The sequence below is a fragment of the Parasteatoda tepidariorum genome, chromosome 1 (genome assembly GCF_043381705.1).
Source record: "Parasteatoda tepidariorum isolate YZ-2023 chromosome 1, CAS_Ptep_4.0, whole genome shotgun sequence".
Taxonomy (NCBI): Eukaryota; Metazoa; Arthropoda; class Arachnida; order Araneae; family Theridiidae; genus Parasteatoda; species Parasteatoda tepidariorum.
This window is the reverse complement of record NC_092204.1, coordinates 40,059,615-40,080,324: the sequence shown is the minus strand read 5'-3', so window position 1 is coordinate 40,080,324 and position 20,710 is coordinate 40,059,615. Positions and strand designations below refer to the sequence as shown.

The 20,710-nt window shown below is 27.9% G+C and overlaps 1 protein-coding gene across 1 annotated transcript; it reads right to left on the bottom strand.

Moving 5' to 3' along the window:
- Positions 1 to 70: 70 nt before the first annotated feature.
- LOC107447104 (uncharacterized) lies at positions 71 to 19,363 on the bottom strand. The gene is made up of 3 exons (XM_016061922.3): positions 19,180 to 19,363; positions 5,168 to 5,329; positions 71 to 1,746 (listed from the first exon to the last, which is right to left on the bottom strand). The coding sequence occupies exons 1-3, from the start codon at positions 19,247 to 19,249 to the stop codon at positions 1,547 to 1,549; spliced, it is 432 nt and encodes a 143-aa protein (XP_015917408.1). The 5' UTR covers positions 19,250 to 19,363; the 3' UTR covers positions 71 to 1,546.
- Positions 19,364 to 20,710: the final 1,347 nt, after the last annotated feature.

Genomic DNA, 20,710 nt, shown 5'->3' with positions numbered 1-20,710 from the left:
TACGAAGTTTTTACTCGTTTCGAAAAAAAATGAGAATTTTTAAAAGTGAACTAGAATAAAACCCAAAATATTAAAAAAAACATTTATTAAAAAACAAAAACATTACAAAATAAATTGTCAAATGTGTGAATATAAAACCGATCAGTCTTAAAAGGTCATTTTTTTAAATACTATGATAAGTACAAGCATGGAGATTCGAGATTGCATGTAGCACACATTCAGCACAAAAATTCAGATCAACAAAGCACACACAGTTTTGCACTCACAGCTGCAAAAGTTATGAAAAAAAGCCTTTTTTAATATTTCAGACGAATCACATTTTGCCTACATTACATATTTTACAGGTCAAGAAGATCTAAAAAATGAAAATTTACTAAAAATGCTAAAACAATTTAAATTATAAAAACATCCTAAGTAAATACAGTTTTAAGGAATAAATTTTTCAGAGATACAAATCAGTCTGACACATTTTTGTTTACAAAAGATGCATATTGAGATATATTTAAACAATAGTGATTTATGTAAAAGATTTTTCAACGACCTATCATATGAACACCAACTAAAATTAACATTTTACTCACTATATATTCACTTCGGGCAAACATTACAAAAATACATCATAAAAAACGTACGGGATATTCTCAAAACACTTCTCTTAATATATATTTTTGGAATCATAACAAAGGTAAATAAAATAATATTCGAATAGAGGAAATATTAAAGAAATAACAAATGATTTTCAAGCTCAAGAATTTTAAAGATGAAATTAAAATTCTCTAAGCTATTAGAATATTTAAGAATCGATAATTGATTGTTGCACACTATTATGCAATTAAAGTAAGTTTTGATTGGATTAATAAAATTGTAAATTCTTTTCCATTTTTAATTTCGCAACAGACGTTCTACATATGACATTCGTGTTCATGATGCGTATTTTTGATAAGTATTCTAAAAGTATATAGCAGAAGCTGTACTTAAAAAATACCTAATCGCTCATATTTACAGACAAATGCATAAAGTTATAAGATTTTTGCGTAAAAATTTCCTCAAAAACAAGTAAATAAAATATTTTATGTAAAAAACAAACAAATCTTTTATAATTTAACGCAGTAAGAGTGAAGCGGAAATTTTTTATTACGATTATATTAAAACATAAATTTATTTTTAAGAAAAAATTACTGTACATAAATTCTTCAAACAAATAATAAATCTGCTTTAGTAGAGTTTTTAACTTTATGCATAAATTGCATCGAAATTGACACAGATTTATTCAGTTTTAACATTGAAATATTATCTTAATTCTTTACTTAGATTTAGTAAAATACTTCAATGTATTTGATAAACTTACTACTTACACTTACATTTATGCACTCTAAGAAAAAAGTTCTAATTATAATGAAGCACAACGAAACAAATTAGTTGTAAAAAAATTCCTTAAAATGTCAATATATTTTTTTCTCTGCAAAAATCGGAAAATTCTTTGTCGCAACTTCAGTCCAAAATTACTCACTATTCTAATTCTCTTCTTTTAGAAAATTCTTACAAATTAGTGGAACATCTTCAGCAATAGTAAAGCTCCTATTGTCATAAGAAGAGCTGAGGCAGTTCTTCCAGCTGAATTGCAACCATCACCGAGACAATTGCAAACACTTGTTTTACCACCAAATCCAGTTCTGTAGTAGCAAGCTCGGGAGGGATCAAACTCTGTAGAGGCACATTGGCGTATGACCCTTTTATCGGGGACCTCTGAAACGAGGAGATAAATTCATATATTAATTAAGAAAAAGTATTATATTAATTAATAAAGTATATTTTCAACAAACCGTTATTGAGATTATTGAAGGTTAATTATCGTATTTTTTAAACAGTTGATTAATGTAAGAAAAAACAAAAATATTAAGATAAGATAAAACAAAAATAATAGAATTCGCTTTTAATCATACGTTTTCAATCACCAGTTTGAAGGTCATCTAATAAGAGCCAGACTTTTAATGTATATTTTATTCATTTTCTGAAGTAAATAGTACATTGGGCATGCATAAAATCTGAGTTAATAAATTACGCTTCATTCTAAAAAAACTGTCGTTTCAACAGCTAGTCTCGATGATCGAATCGAAAATTGAATTTTAAACGCCCGCCTTTCTTAAAATTTGATTTCTCAGGAACTTTTTAACCAGATTTCATTCAAATTTTGTATTTTGCCACATAAAATTGCATTCTTCAAAATGACATAAAAGTTTATATATAACTTACAGTTCCTAATTTATTCGACTATATTTAAATAAATAATCAAAAATAATAAATGATTATTTTAAATTATTCTTTGCTTGCAATTATGTTTAAATAAGCGAATTTCATAATTGTGTGCAAAATTTTTTCAATTCGCTTAAAAAGTTCTCGAAATAATGGCGAAGAAGGCAAAAAGTTAAACTAACATTAAGGGGTACACATCTTGGACCACTTTCTTGATCAAGATATTGGGCTCATATTTTCCAGATAGCTGCTTCCACCTATATATTGACAGGCTGTGATAGCTTGGATGGTAGGGCCTATATCCAAGAGCGCGAGACTATGATCACCACTGGCCAAAGACATGGTGTAGTAAATGGTGACCAGTACGCGTTAAACCTGTTGGGTCATAAAGTCCTCCATGTTCCCATAACAAATCATACCTCAGGGGGTACTGAATCAGGGCTAAAGAGAATAGAAGGGCTAGTTCACTCCGCTCTTACACCTGAAGCTACGATTTCCCTCCTGATGACGTCACTGTGTCCACAGATCTCGGAGATAGCAAGCAAAGATATTATGATAACTTTGCATCTTTCTCTTTGTAAAAATAAGTTAGACTTTTTCTGGTTATTAGCTTTCAAACTTTACGTAATTAACACATTATTTCCGTTCATAAACATAGTTCAAAAAAACTTTCTTGGCCATTATATTAAAAAAAATACCATTTTAAACTTATAAAAATGTTTTACTAGTTGGCGAAAATGACACTATAAATACTTTATTTTAAAAAGTTCAGTTTTAACTTTAATTATTAAGAAAAATGAAAGCATATATCGACACTTTTTTTATCTACATATTCTTTTATAACAATAAGTTGAGTTAAATTTAGAATCCCTGATTTTAAAATATGCCGTTAATAGCAATTTGTTCATACTTAATCATTAGGAAACATCAACCTTAAACGCTAATTACTGAAACAAAATAATAATTTAGGTTCATAATGACATTAGAAATTTTACAATTGTTTATAGACATTTAAATTTACGATGATATAATTTATAGATATTTAAATTGAAGAGAATATAATTTTTAAAAAAAATCATAAATATTTAGAATAACTACATTAAAAAATATGTTATGAAATTAGGAGAATTTCAACTATATACTATATATTTTATTTATACTTTTTACTTACATTTTAATTTTCTTTGACTTTATCTATTTTTTAATTCTTTTCACCTGCCTTTCTTTATGAAGTAACGAGGCGGTTTCTATTTAGATAATGAATTTTTATAAAAGTTCTTTACGACAGAATAAACGTATTGCTGTTTTATATTAACTGTGTCATTTCGGAATCCATTCTTTACATAGTTGTTCATTTACTTTAGGGAACACGCGAAAAATTATACTTTTTCCTTTTGTTTTTATATCAGAATTTTTGCAAGTTGCAATCGCGCAAACTGGCATTTCGATAATAGTTTTAAATTCTTGTAAATTCACTGCAAAAACTGAGGAAAGTCATTATAGAAAATAACAAATGTCTTAGAATATCTCGCAAAAAGAAATGATCCAATATTAGTTAGAGCTAGTAAGGCCAAACGCTCCGTTCTTGAAGTAAAAGTGCGAGCTTTGCGCCAAAGTGACGTCATTTGATAAAATCGTAGGATTGGCGCTGCGAGAGCTACTTCAAAGGAGTGAACCAGCCCTTCTATTCTCTTTAGCCCTGGTACTGAATAGGAGACTGGTAGTTATCTTTTTCAGGTCAAAATTACGATCTGTGGATGAATGAGTGGATGTATGAATAGCTCCACCCTTCTAACGAGCTGTGACGTGATTGTGGCTGAAATCGTATTCTTGGTCAAAGATGGCGCCACTGAAAAGCAAAAAAACGCACCCTCTGTCTTAAATTTGCTTGGTTTCACCAAGCAGGCTTACTGGTTGGCAAGTGACACTAGAAACAATAACAACACAACAGATTTTGATGATCAGAAATCCGGATTCGTAAAAAAAAGTATGTCTATTTCAAAGAAAGTACGTTTTTGTGACTGATATCGTAACTTAAAATACCGACTACACTAACTTATTAGCATATTTTAAATCACTTCTTCGAACCATTAGTTTGAGTTCTAGTACGTGAAAATCCGATATTTAGGGGGACCAAAAGTTATTCCACTGTACATAATTTATTACTATTTAAAAAAAAAACATTAGAAAATTATCCATATTTTAAGGGATCAATCTCATAAAAAATAGAGCTACCAAGTGCACAGTTTGAAGTAATTAAGCAGAAAAATAAAGTTTCACCAAATTTCTACAACCCAAAGCTTACATCTGAATTTAACTTACAGCTACCAGCTTTAAGTGACCAGTTAATTAACAAAGTAATAATTTTTCTACAACTCAAATCCTATTGCTTTTCTATGATCTGAAGGGAATTTCGTCTCCTCAATATTATTTTGATACCTAAATGCAACGATATTTAGAAAATAAAATAGAACTTAGATATTTTTAGTATATCTCCGACTCTTCTGTGACAGAAAAAAAGCTAGCAATTTTTGAAAGAAAACTTGTTTGAATTTGTTTTATTTAATATTATTTCATTTTATATACCATCCCTTCATAAATTCAGACTTAAAAATGCTAGGGAATGGTATATTCAGCGTCTTTTATTCCAACCAAACAAAAGAGCACCGTTTTACGCTGTCACAACCATTGGTACCAGCTGTTTGTGATTCCAGTTTTATTAAGCCTAAAGGTTCCTCCGATGTCTAAAATGCCTATATGTGATTTGAATATTAATGAGTTGTTGAACTTAAATCTTTAATTCTTTTGCACCGACATCCCGGGAATTCACTAAGTTTTAAATCAAGCAGATTTAGGATAGTTGGAAACAAAAGATTAAAAGTTTATAAGTTAGTTTTGAAGAAAAAATACTTACGCTTTAAAACTTCGAAATCCACCCACTGTTCCTGAGTCCTGCAAGTAACATTCATAGGACCTTCACAATTCATTAAGTATTTAGTGTCTTTTGGCTCTACCGTAAAACAGTCTTCTTGACCAGGCTCAGCTGAATTGCAAACTTGACATTTTAGGCAAAAAGCTGCAAAGAAAAATTCATAAATTATTACCATATAAAAATAATATATGACACGCAAATAATATATTTATGGAAATCACTTTAAAAGGATTTAGGAGTCAAAACCTATCCGTCTTCAATTTGAAATCAAGATAGCAATAGAAACTTTTTCATCATTTTATGAAAAATTATTTAGCTAGCATGAACTAGGATTTTTAAAAATGTCCTTTTTTCATTATAAAAATACTTTTACTGGAAAAATGTAATAATATTTTATATATATATCTCCCTTCACACTGTAAAAATTATTTTACTACAATAAAATAAGATAATCTCTTATTTTTATGAATCTCTCTTAACATTATAAAAATTGTTTAACCAGATTAAAAAACATAATAATTGCCTTAATTTTTATAAATTTGTGAAAAAAATTTTTGCTAAAAAACACAAAAATTTTTAAAAAAAAATTTATGAATCCCCTTTTATAGTTTGAACAGTATTTTACTAGAATGAAAAAAGAATAATTAGTTTAATTTCTAATAATGTCTCTTTATATCTTCACAATAAGGCAATCGAAAGTTTCTAGGTGCGGAAACCAACACATAAGGGATGCGGGTGATTTCACTAAATATACTTTAACTGCGATTAGTGTAGGAATGACACTTAAAAACAAATGCATTAATAAGATAATATGAAAATTATTTTGTTAAAACTATTTAATTTCCATAATGTAACTAAAAAAGTATTTTATTGTTATCAAGTTTTTGGTCTTAGACGTTCCGAAAAGGCAATATTATGGGTGCAGTCACAAATTCCGCAAGCGTACATATTTTTTAAAACTGTAACACTATATACTTCTACAATACTTAAAAATGGCTGTAATTAATTCCTTACATACAATAAAACAAAAAAATGCTTCACGAAATTGGTTAACAGGACATCGTCAATAAAACCGATTTAGATGTTTACCGGTTTAGACCGAGATTTTCATGCGCAACACAGTAAAATCTCAGACAGATTTTACTGTGTAGCGCATGAAAATCTCATTTATGGGAGAAGACGGGTTCGGTTGAACCTGCTCAATTATTTTAATGTAGTTATATATTTTTACTTATTTTTTTCCATTAAAATGTTGCGCCATTAGTATTACTAATCCCATAAAAGAATTATATGACTGGGTAAAATTGAGTCATTTTTATTTCAACAAGTTGTACTTGAGGTTTGCTAAGTACATTTTTTTAACCGGTACTGAATACTTCGGTGTGCGTTGGTCTGTTCTTTTTCTTCTTTTAAAAAAATATGAATTAAAAAATTACTAACTGAGCATTTCGAAAAAAAAATAAATGCCGCGATGGCTCAAGGGATAGAGCGTTCGCCTTCTAATGAGGTGAACCAGGTTCGAATCCCCAGCAAAGGCTGGTCGAAACGAATCCGCATCCGGCTTGCACCGACCACAGTGTTAACGTGAAATATCCTCAGTGGTAGACGAATCATGGGTTAGAGTCCCTTTGCCGTAAGACTAACCGTGGGAGGTTCTCGTGGTCTTCCTCTCCTTGTAACGCAAATGCGGATTGGTTTCATTCAAAAGTCCTCCAAGAAGGTGAATTTCTCCCAATACTTAATCCAGGAGTTCCTTTGTCTTCTGGATTGGATTCAAAATTACAAGGCTACGGCGTTGAACATTAGTAGTCGTAAACCCAAAAAATTGGGCCAGCTGTTCAATGACGGTTACATAAAAAAAGAAAAAAAATAAGGAAAGGAAAGTGATTTATCTTTTTAAAAAAAAATCAAACTATATCGTCAATTTTTTAGTTAAACAAAACGTAAATCTGAATCCAATTAAATCGTGTTCCTTCAAAATAAAATGAATCGTCTAGTCAAATAAAAATAGCAGAAGTTGGAAATGAGTTGAGGTTGAGCCCGATATGAACTAGTTCCTGGACATTTCCTTTATTTATTTTTATTCTTAGGTTCATGAGATAATTTGAATGGTGGACTTGATACTTTCTACCCTAAGGGTTTCTCTATTTACGTCATATACAATCAATTGACGTCATTAAAGTATCTGCGAACATTTTATCATTATAATTTCTATAAAATAAGACTGCATTCGCAATGAGATCTCACTAAGGGACTATCATGAAACTGCCCAGGTTAAAGAAAATGCAATTATTTCATTTTTTCTTTTCTTTTCTTTTTTTTTTTTTTTGAGTACACGAATCGAAGAATATAAGCACTCTCATGCTTAATTTATACGAGGTTGTCAAGGCAAAAAAATTAAACTTGTCGTTAAAAATTATTTCCATTAATGTTCAGAAAAGTTTTCAAATTGTTTAAAAATTTCAGATTTCAGAAAAAAAAGTGATGCTGATGATAAATTTTACTAAAACGATCCAATAAAGATAAAAGTTTTAATATCAAAATGTAACTGCTTTTCGGCTGAAAAGCATTGAGAATAATTTTGAGAATAGATTACGTATAAAAGCACACTAAGCACATTAGTTTATCTCTAACATAAAAAGACTACAGCATCACTGATTTGTAAGTTTTAACAAAACAAACAGCAAAAATCAAGTAATTAATAACAAAAACCCCACTGTAATCTCCAATGATAAAAGTGTTGTAAAACAAAGTATATTAGTCAGCAAACAGAATAATGCAATAGTGACTCGACATACTTCAACGAATTTTCCCGCGCTTAAGATGAAAATAAGTGTTTCAGCGAGAAAAGGAGAAATTCTATTGTTTTCCCATCAAGAAAACGGATAAAACTTCACGCTAATAACTTCGTTTAATAATACTGACATACGCATCCTCTTAAAAAAAATGGCACTGAAAGTTTGAATTTTTCAGTAATAAATGTATAATAAATTAACAAATAAAAATTTTCACATTCAATGTTTAAAAGTTCTATTAATACTATTTAGAAATTATATTTCCCCTCAATTAAATTCTGCTGTATAAAAACATTTACGATTTCTATACTTTGATTTCCTATATAAGATGAATGAAAAGCCTTTCCATTTAAATATATTGTTCATAACGGAATGAAATGGAGAACTTTATTAATAGTTGTTAAAATTGTTTCACTATTTCGGTAATGCACTGGCAATAGCCAATTGAATTACCAAGATTAGAACAGTTTAAGAACCTCTGATAATAATGTATCAAAGTATTTGATGGTAACGTATCATAATGTAACGAAGTAGATAATAACGTAGAAAACACAAATAACATATTTAAAACCGACAAACAGGCGTTAAGGTAATATAACTGTGTATCATAATCAAAATTATCTCAGTATTGACGCTGCAAACAGTTTTTTTTAACTTCTTTTTGTTGGACTGTTTCTACTTTATTATTAAATTTTCGAGATTTTTTTTTTTATACGGAACATAAACTTTTCCTTTTCTAATACTATCTACAAGCGCTGACGAGAATATCGAATCACTTTGACTATTCAATACTTTGCATCAGAAAATACGGAATATTTATAAATTGAACATTAATCGCATGATAAATGGTAAATGATTCAAAAGTTTAATAAACGCAAGATGAATAGGAAAATACAAGATATAATATCAACTCAACCAAAAGAGAGAAAAATAATCAACTTAACCAGAAAACGGCAAGCGAAATATTATTATAACAAAGTTTTCATATTATTTATAAATAACAGAAATATATCAAGCTCAGTTGAAACCGATTTTGCATTGTTCATTGATACAGTAGAATGTTTCTTCTATTATTGATATCTTAGAGGCCAAGTGTTGTATGTATACAACAAAAAGAGAGGGGAAATGTAATTTCAGACACACATGAAGGGCTAAGGGAAATATAATGACCAGCAAATTTTTTCTACTGGTGATAATTTTACATCAAAGTGTTCTTCAGTATTTCTTACCAATAGGTACTTAACCTTAAAAGTTCCCCGAATTTCTCCTAGATACCTAACAGCCCAATACAGAGAAAGCTTATTTTACACCTGGAAATCATGTTTTTTCCACTATTTTATAAAGCGCATTAGACATTATTGCTTCATTGGCTTTTCATTCGACACTGCTTCAAGTCCTCCAATAAAGTGAATTAGATTAAATTAACAATAATTTTAAGCAAAAACTGAAAGTTTTGAACTGCTAATTAGCAATCATGTTTTAACAAAAAACATCGAAACAAGTGGTTTCATTTCTTTATATATGTTTAAGTAAACTCAGAAGATCTAAGATTTCATTTTGTGTTCTTTATCTAACTTTGAAATATGAAATAATTGAAACTATTTACTTTCCTACTGCAAATTTAATAAATTGTTCATTTTTGAAACCCTAAATGCTTTCATTTAAAATATTGGTCTTTAATGCTTATGAAAATTAATTTATCCTATGTAATAGAAAATTTTTCATTTAAACTTACAGCACCAAGGCGTTTTCAGTGCTAATTTCTCACATACACAATGCGAGCACCAGTTTTGCAAACCTCCTCTAGCATTCGTCAAGGAAAATCAAATAAAAGAACGAAATTGCTCTCAATATTGTTTATCATATTAATGGCAATTATAATGATATTAGGGTTGCAACAAGAAAGAAATCATTATGACGTATTTTTGGATACTTTATCCAAAAATTTCGCCAAATGCTTTTTAACAACAAAACTGAAAAAGGAAGTAGATCTTCACTTAGATAATAAAACCAAGGAATTTGATGAGATACGCGATGTTGAATGATTGATGCATTCATTGAGATATTTATGTGCTCAGACGGAGGGTGATAGCTGGCTTAGTATTGGATTGGAATGTTTTTACGTCATTATCCAGCCACAGTAATATTTGGAGAATTTATTGCGCCAATTGGGGCTTTTTTTAATTGAACTAAGGCAACGTGGAAATTATCTCAATTTTAATTTGATGTTTGGCTTATATATAAAAACTAAAAAAGAGAGGAAAAAGAAACACTATACGAAAATTACAAAAAGTAACATTATAAAAAGTTTGAAGAACCGTGAGAAATAAATTTTTTCATTACTCATTATTCGTTTGGCAACAAACTCTTTATGAATTTACTTTTTACTCTCTTGAAATGCATTCGTATATATTCACGAATCGTAATTACAATGAAAATGACAATTGGCTGTATTCTTTTCAATAATGTTCATTACAGTTACGTTCATTTTGAAAGGAAATATACATGAAAAAGACTTCTTTTATATGCTTCATCATTATGCAGCGATTTCATGAATCAAACGAAAGAGTTAAATCATACTACATAGTTGTCCCAAGGTGAACTTCCATTTATAGAAGCTTTTCTATCACTTTCGCTTTTAAGCAAAAAAATTTTTTTTTAAATTTAAATATTTTTTTCGCTGCATTAATTAAAAATACGATGATTTTACAAAATGGCAATTTTTTTTAATAATTAGAATATTCGTGCTTTTAAATGGAAAGAAATTCCTATAAAAAAATTATAAATTAAATAAAATCTTCCGGTATTGTGGTGTCATATGGTTAAAAACGACTGCTTTCCGAGCAATTTTTATATTGGAAAATGTTTTAATAGAATTTTCTCGAATTAAGCTTTCTCGGATAATAGTATTTCACAGGTTTTAAGATCTCCAACATATGTTTAAAGTTTGCTTTTATACAACTGAACTGTGTGGAACAAAATAATGAAAAGCACTTTTTCAAAGGTAACATACGCATTAATTTTGATATTTTAAATGGTGACAATCAAAAATTTAACTAAGATTTTCAAGTCAAACTTATCTCTTTGAAGAATCACTAAACTTTATTACTTCACAAAAATACGTTAAGTTAAAATATATTTTTGTTCAATATAAACCATATTGAACATATATTTAAGTTCAAGAAGTATAACAGTATGGTCCAACTTGGTACCCTTTTAAAGTTTCAGCTAAGTTGAACTAATTTGCTGCAAATTGCAACCCTAAAATTTTTAACTACGTGCAAGATTCTATTTTAAGTGCACTGTATTCGTCTTCAAAAATAGACAAATATTGATCTCTATTACAGTGGTTCCCAATTTTCTACTACTACTGAACCCTAAATAATCAAGATTCTTTCCACGGAACCCTTAGATTATAAAAAAGTTCCTTAACAGCTATGAATAAAGTAACAAAAAAAAAAGACTATTAATTATTTTCAAAATTTTAATCTTGAAGAATGAAGAGCAGCGATAGCTCAGTGAGGTGACCCAGGTTTGATCCCAGTATCGGTTGGTCGATTCGAATTCTGCTCCCGGCTCACATCGACCACAGTGCTGTCATGAAATATCCTCAGTGGTAGAAGGATCATGGTTTAGAATTTCCATTGCCTTTCGGGATAACCGTGAGAGGTTTTCATTATTTTCCTCTTCACGTGTAGCAAATGCGGATTAGTTGCATCAAAAAGTCCTCCACGAAAGCTAGTTTGACCCAATGCTTGATCCAGGAGATTGGGTTCAAAATTACAAGGCAACGGAGTTGAACATAGAGCAACAGAACTTGAACAACAGAACTCAAAATAATTTCGGCTGTTCAACACCGGTTATAAAATAAAATAAAATGTGAAGAGTAAAGTATTTTAATAGTGTGAACATGTTCTTGGTGTATGCATATGCTGAAAATGATTAAAATAAGCTGAATAATGGTTTTCAAAAAAGAATTGTTTTAAAGGTTGAGAATTGTTATCAGAGAAACATAATTCTTCATTCTTAGATTTATTTTATTTTGAACTGAAAATCTCGATGAGAAATACTCATGGAATTTTTATAAATGCAAATTATTTTTATAATTTATTCAATATATTGTTATTTAAAGTAAATAATTTCACATAAATAACCGAAATATTGAATAAATTACGGAATCCTAACTCTCGAAACCCCTCTAATTCTTCAACGGAACCACCCATTACTTTTTATTTAGAAATTTTTCGCTCATTGTATTCTTTTCTTCGTGGACACATTCCAATATGAAATCCAATGAACTCATAATCAGATCAGTTATTTACATTATCATACAATATTTGATCTCATCTTGTCATCACTTCTTAACTGTTTTTATCAGTTAAATAACTCACATATTTTTCAAAAACTTTTTCCTTTCACCATTTAATGGCATCTCAAAATTATTTCGTTCAGTTTAAGATACAGGAGAGAATACTCGTATAAACTTTCCTTCATTCACGGGAATAAAATATGTTTTCGGACTTATTTTTTCCTGGAAAAAGTTTCACCACTTTAGCTAAAGGACAAATGACTTTTTTAATAATAGTGTCATCCATCAGTGAAATATCTCCAACTTTATATTAAAATTCCTTAACATTTCTTGTAAATTATCTTAGTTGGCCCAGGTATTTAATGCAGAATTGTTTTTTTATATCATGACATAGCTTATATTTATAACCATGTCTTCCTCTGAGCTTTTTAGCATCTATTTGATATAAAACTGGAACACATGTTTTCTTTTACGTCTTGCAAAAACATTGCAGGTATTAATGACGCAAAGTCACCTACATCTTCTCTTAGGTAGGTTACAGGATGAGATTCAATAATGTCTTCAGACTCATTGACGAATGTAACCAATTTTACGGGCTTCAATTTCCACCAATTCCGGCCCTTAGATTATGACTTTTCCTGCATAATTATTTATGGGGAAATAGTTTTCTTTATTTCTTGTAAATTCATCGAAAGCGGGCCTTATTTTAGTCGTAGATTGGTCCTTAAAAACGGGATGATGCGATAAAACGTGTTCATTTTTAATATCCGTTGAACGCAAAATTTCTTCATTGAATTCCTCAGATATCCAATCATTAAACACTTTTTCGTTGTCATACTTCTTCCCACTTCTTTCTAAAGACTTTACACAGCTGGCGATTCTTTTTTTCAGCTTAAAATACTGTAATTAGACAACAGAAGTGATCTTGAATCCATGCAAACTCACTATGTATCTTCCATCGGCATCTCTCGTAATAGTGATTAGTAAAATAGTCCTTCGCAGTTTTTTCTTGATCTTATCTTGCTATTTTTTCCCCATTTTCACCAGGGTCACGAATTCGTATAACGTCAATTTCCCACTAATCTGTGAGCTTGACACTAGTAGAATGTAAACACAATAAAATATTTGATTTCAGATCTTCGCCAGATTTTCCCATATCTGTCCATCCTAATTTGGTATATATAGGTAACAAGCCATAGGCCGAGCTTTTAAATTCTTCAGTAAACAACTTATAGGCACAATTAGCATTTAATAAGACATGCATTTTATTAAAATCGTTGCTATATAAACAATAGTTTTCATTAAAGGTGATATCACAATGCATCAAATCTTTTCGATTTACTTATAATATTACATTGAAATTGAAGCACACATTCTATGATGAAGTACTTCTAATTTCAGATTACAATTATTATATTAACCAGAATGATTCAATATTTCTTTGTTCTCCAAACCATTAAATAATCCATGAGTTATGATTTCCTCGCCAACATATTTTAAGCACATTACTTCGGCAGCGTATTTACAGACATAAGATTTTTGGCTGCCAGTGACAATAATAATTCTCACCAAATTCGTTATATCTTTTACCTTAATTCGCACAGTTAAAGTTAGTAGAAGAACTTCATTATTATTAAAATTGTTATTCAAAACAGAGTATCCGCCGTCTGTTCTCCTTGCAGTTAGAGATTAAAATTTATTATTAAACAAATACTGGAAGTATAAATATTTTTTAAAATATACTACTAATTGTCAAAACAAAGCGCAATTAGAGATAAGTGAGTGTAGAAATTACTTATAATTTAAAAGGACACATCACTGTAAAATTTAAAAAATAATAATAATAATAAAATAAAGAATACTGTTTAAACTTATAAGAAAGTTGAAATTGTGCTTGCGAAAAAATTATAGGATGCTTTATAAATGATACACGATGTATATTTATTAAATTTCAAATTACATAAACAAAAAAAATTACATTTTTTAAAATTTATTTTGCTTTAGTGAATCGAGTGAAAATTGAACACTAAACCTACTACAATGTTGCATTGCCTGGGCTCATAAAAACTTACAAAAACTGATAATAAGGCCAAAGTGGCGATTTTTTTAAAAATTAGTAAATTTTAAAATATTTAAGTTATTTGTCTGTTCTAAAGCGCAGATAATTCTTCACGGCAAAATTATATTTATAGTTTAAAATCATAACATTAATCGAAAAATAGCGTTTCATAAACATGAAAATATGGTAATTTCTCACATAACACTACAGTGGTAGTGAGGGGAGTACACTAATTACCTGAATAAATACATTTAAACATTTTTTTAAAAATTCAAGCTTGTTTTTATAATCATGTAGTACAATATGCACATTTTTTAAAAAAAAAATTTAATCTTTAGTGAAATTTTTAGAAGAAAAAAAGATTCAAATACATCTATTAAGTAAAAATGTACAAAATAGAGATAGTAGGTATATTTTATCAATTGGCATACTACATTTGCCATAATTGTCATACAACCTGTAGCACTTTTAAATATCATTTAATGAAGAGTTGCTATGAATTAAAAAAATGTTTAGAAAAAGAGTACTATTGATCTTTTTTATCACGTATTCATTTGTGAATGCTTATTTGCTCCCTTAATGTTATATTCCTATAACATACTTAAAATATCTTATCAGCACAATTACGCTGTTTATTTAAAGATCTTGTACTACTTGTTAACTTCCAGATTCGTAATCAACAGAAAGTTAATTTCCCTCGCAAGAATATTCTATATGTTTTTAACATCTTTGCTTTTAGTGACTAAGATATTTATTTACTTAGTTTTTTTTTAACTAAACCATTTTCAAACATTGTAACAAAGTAAACATTTGTTAACGGGATGTGAAACTTAACAACTCTATTTTTAGTAACCATGACGAAGAGAATTTAATTGCATTTGTTGAACAAAGTAAAACAAGCTTAATTTTCTATTTCTAAAATAGCAACAAAATGTTTTAAACGCCAAGTAGCACATTTGTTCTTCAATCGAAAGAAAAAAAATATCTTAACTTTACTACACGTGGTTAGAACACGAGAGATAGCAGTTTCTTAAGTAATACAACTTACACCTTTACAGAACAGTAATTGAACGTCGATTGATCAAATTTAATATTTTTAAAGAAATTCATGTTTTTATCTGATTTGTTGCCTGTTTTAAATCCTATTGTTCTTTTATCAATTGCGATAAATTTTATATTAAGCAAACTACCTATTTCACAGTATATTATTAATATTTATTAAGTATTGTTTTAAACAGACAAACGAGTATACTTCAATGATTTTGTAATTTACTTATGAAACATTCATTTTGCTGACGTTTATACAAAATTTTATACTGAAAGATTTGTAAATTAAATTTTAAATTAAATATTAATGCTTTAAGTTAAAGATTTAAATTATTTCGAATTTGTTCATCTCTCGTATTGAAATGGCTCGCAACGCTTTATCATTAAATGGGTAAATAAATTGAATTTAAATGAAATTTAAAGAATAATATTTAATAGATAAGGAAGAAGTCAAAATTTGAAATGTATTTATACTAATTTTCGTTGTCAAATAAAATTTTTGTTTAAGCATTTATGTTACATTAAATAAAATTTTACATGTTTTTCTAAAAGTAAGGCTTCCTTTTTAACATTTCAAAAAAGGAATTAAATTTTTAAATTAAAATAATTTACCTTTTCTAAAGGATTTCTCTTAACAAATGGAAAGGGGATAAAAAAAACTTTTCACTGACCTTGTATCAAATAGCAACAGTTTTTTTTATTTATTATTTATTTTCATTTACTCATTATTGAAATCAGTTTTGTTTTCTTTTCAAGGAAAATGCTTTCATTTTCAATTAAACGAAATTCGGAATTATAATATAGAAAGTGATGTAATTTTTTCCGAATACATCAACAGTCTTGATTACGATCAACAGAGCATAAAGGAAATTGACGAAGCATTTCTTCAACATATATGTTCCACTTCTTTCAGCTCATTAACTTCACAAAATGCCAACAAAAAATCCCAGGTTTGCTGAATGATTTCAGCAATCTTTTGTGAATAAAAATGAGATATTTTGTATCTAACGAATACAATGAGTATTCATACTTATACAAAATTCATTGAAAGTTTTCAAATTTTGAGTTATTGTGGATTTTGGATTTTTGTGCATTTAACAAAAATCTAAAATTAAATTGTGGATTTAACATCCAAGAATTTTTAGATGTGTAAATCTGCGAATTCAAAGAACTCTCACATTGGTTCAGGACGTTGCATTTTATTATAATATAATATGATGAATAATATGAAATATTTATTTATAATATGAGTTTACTTAAGTTATTCTTTAAGAAATTGTTGATTATTATGTACAGCGTAATAAGTTATTGAATTACACATCCACGAATTTTTAAATGCATAAATCTTCGAAATCTAAGAAATCTCTCACTGGTTCAGAACGTTTAATATTTAATTATAATATTAGTTGACTTTGATTATTCTCTAAGAAATTGATTATTATGTATGGAATATGGATTAAAAAGTTGTAGAATTAAACATCCAAGAATTTTAAAGTGCGTAAGTATGTGAATTCAAAGAATTCTTTCAGTTCAGAATGCTAAATATTAATTATTATATGAGTTTACTTTGATTATTCTCATAAGGAATTATTGATTAGTATGGTTGACTAAAAAAGAAACAAAGAAAACAGGTTGCAACAATCACAGCAAATTTGTTTATTTGTCAGTCTAAAATTCTATGCAACCTAAATTCTACGTATTTTAATTCTTAATTTCTATGTGCATTATTTTTTAAAATATATGCATTATTTTTGCATGTGCATTATTTTTTTGTTGTTGTATGTATGAATTGAGTAGGAAGTATCTTTCCCACAAGTGGGTTTGTTTAAAAAAAACATGAATGGCAAATTATTGATTATTTACTAGTAGAAATTATGGAGGAAAAAAAAACTGAAGAATAGAAAAATTAATAGCAAAAACAGGTTCTAATTTCTTTCTCACCCTTTTGAGCTCTGTTTCCTTAAAGGAAAATAATAAAAGAGGTCGACGAGTCAACAAGTACTACTACAACTAATTGATCCCGTTATTCACTAACATGATTTCATAAAGTGGAAATGACATGCCTGTTAGAATTCGCGATTTCTTTAGAAAAATTTACAGTTCGTTTTTGTCGTTTGCATTTACCCTTTAGTTTTAACATAAGAAAACATTAAACAGTCTAAATATTACATTTAGAAAGGAAAAAAAACTTTCAAGGTTATACAAAAGATCAAAAAAACATAGAATTATTAGATAGAATAAGATATTTTACAATTCAGTGTGACTATAATTAAAATTTAATGATTTAAAAAACATTTTATATGATAAAGAGAAAAAAAACGTCTTCGAAAAGATTCAAAGTTTGTAAAGTTATCAGCGTTCATTTTACAATTAAAAAATATTATAATGGCAACGCTTAACGTAAAAAAACACTAAATAAATATATAAGCAAATGTTAAGCACTGCTACAGTTTTTAAAAAATTTGTTGCCTAAACTTAACGTAATAAAAGTTATTCATGTTTTAAAATATAAATGCAAAACATAAATTCTGATTTCATTGTTTAAAAACCTTTTTCCGAAAATATTTATCCTAAAAAACAAATGAAATTTTTTAAACAAAAATCAAATTATAATTTTTTTATTTTTTTAAAGTTGTTTAAAATTAATATAATGCACTTAAATCAATTTTAATCATAGAACAATCTATTATAAAAATTACATTACAGTTACAATAAATTATGTTATTCATTACACATTAAATGCACATTATGGTTCGATTAAAATATTTTAATTAAGTGATGCAAGCAATAAAACTGTTACTATCCTTCAAAAAGGCATTATTATTAAGAACCAAACTATCATTTTATCTGACTTATCTATAACTAAGAAGAAAAAAATCTATATTTGTCTCAATTTTCTGGATTCTCCTAGCTTTATCAATCATCCACTTCAAATTAAATAAACTAAAAATTTTGTTTCAAAAATTAAACATTATGTTTCGCTTTTATCCTTTTTAAAGAAAAATCTATTCTTAAATATTTTAAGTATATTTTCAATTTAAATTAAGTATTCTAGAAAACGTAATTTGTTTCACAATATTATATTGAAGTTTATAAATTGTGTATATTTAAAAAGATGTACATTGCCGAGTGCATTACAGCAAATAAAATAGAATCAATAAAAAAAAAATTAAATGCATAGTTATGAAGTGAAGAGGAATGTCTGAAAAAACGTTTCTTACGAAACGATGCTCTCAATTTATTATTTTATAAATACTTTAAAATTAAATTTAAAAATTAAATAACATTTATTCTAAAACATTTTTCTAAAATATTTTCGGAATTATAAGTATATGTATTTAGAAAAATCCAATACAACGAAGAGAAGAAGTCTGATTTAAAAAAAAGAGTGTTTCTTAAATAGCTTTATCGAAAAATTATATATTTTTTTGTTAAAATACTCTATATTTGTTGATATTCATTCATATTTTACAAATTATTCTTCAATTTGTCTTTAGTTTTATCATAAATTATTCTCAAATATTTAAGTAGAGAAAAAGTTCTTTCTTTTAGTGCTTTATCAAAGAATTATATTTTCCCCTTCAAAATATACGTATCAACAAATTATATTTTTTAATATTCTATGTATATTTTAAAAATTAATCATAATTTTCTCTCCTATTCAAATACTTTGAGAGTTAATATTTTCTGAATATTTCGAGTTAAAATTCATCAACCAAGAAAAACACACAATTTTATTTAAATAATAGTTATGCACATAAAAAAGAATAAAAATTCATCTTACCGCTATTGCTCAAAGTAATGACGAGAAAAATTGTCAACAAGTTGTTTTTTAAATACATAGTTAAATGCATTTTGAATAAATACTGAGTATTTAAGAACGTGAGTACAAAAGCAACGCGTGTGTGTCTTACAACAGATCTAATGCATAACGAAGTGAAAAAGAACGACAGGAAAAAAGAATGTTGCTTACAAAGGGTTGCACTTATCAACGAATTAAATTTATGCCGCCAATTAGGGAGATAGCTGAGCCAATATTACGGCTGAGTAAAGCGATAGTTGAGTGATTTTTTTTTCAAATTCAAAATCCTTGGGATTATTGCATAATGGTGTTGGTAAAATGCTTGGGTGAATACGATAAACTCAACGCTTAAACGATTTGGATAAAAAAAAACAAAAAAACATTTATTTTTAGTTATGAATTTTCTATTGTGTGAATTGATGCAGTTTTCATCGTTCTTCACATTATTTCATAGCGAAATTTTATCGTTCTTTCTTCGAACCTAACTCTACTTCCACATATATATATTTAAATTTATGGTTAGTTATGTAAACTTACAAATTATTACTGAAAAATATTTGTTTCGCAGAAGTTTTCTTGGCATGGCCTTATTTAATTAAAAAAATAATTATAATTCACGAAGGTCATAATAAAAGAATATGATAATTATTTTGAGCAAACGATATTATATAAAAATAATTTTAGGAATCTTTTTCCAGCTTTTAATGTTTATTTTTAAATTAAATATGTTACTTTAAGTTACGTTACGTAAACAACCAATACACATCAATAACTTTTTCATAGTTGAAAGCTCGATTCAGGTAATGTTAATTTCTTTTTATAAATATGTCGCAGTAACTGACTCGCTATTCAAAATATATTATACAAATTTATCTAACTCGTTTACCCTAATTATTCTGATAATAAACAATCCATTACAATTACTTACTTTTTTGTATATTTTTATAAATGTACTGATCACAGAAGCATTTTTTTCAACTTTTTAAATAATGTTAAACAAAATTGTTGTATCATGTTAAAAATCTGCAATTCGACTGTTAATTCACACCTGTAACAATTTAAACGAAATAATTTTTTAATAAAATTTGCAACTTAAAAGTCAGACTTATGGAGTGACATTAATTGAGCGGTTCGAAATTAAAACATTCAAAAACTACTGCCTATAAATTTTTTATGTAAATTTTGCAAGAAATTACAGACATTTGAATTTAGTTTAAGACATGTTCGATATGCTAGCCAGTATTGACTATGATGTCGTGCAGACGAATTGCAAATTCTTTAAAACTCGTTGTCGAGGCACCAATATTATCGTAATCCTTCTGAATGGCAATTTTGAGCTCAGAGATAGTTTTGATGATATATGCTATATATCTGAAATTAGTCCTTACTATAGCCCAAAGTCTCAAAGGTTAAGATTAGGAGAATGAGGTCACCTTAGACAATCGATATATGATTAGAACAAGAATAAAATTATATACGTTCAAAAAAAATATATATACATATATTACCTGCA

Excerpts from the sequence above, each read along its gene's own strand:
- LOC107447104 (XM_016061922.3), bottom strand. The coding sequence starts at position 19,249 with ATGCATTTAACTATGTATTTAAAAAACAACTTGTTGACAATTTTTCTC. Across the intron at positions 5,330-19,179 it reads CATTACTTTGAGCAATAGCG|CTTTTTGCCTAAAATGTCAA; the intron begins GTAAGATGAATT and ends TTTTCTTTGCAG. Across the intron at positions 1,747-5,167 it reads GGATTTCGAAGTTTTAAAGC|AGGTCCCCGATAAAAGGGTC; the intron begins GTAAGTATTTTT and ends TCCTCGTTTCAG.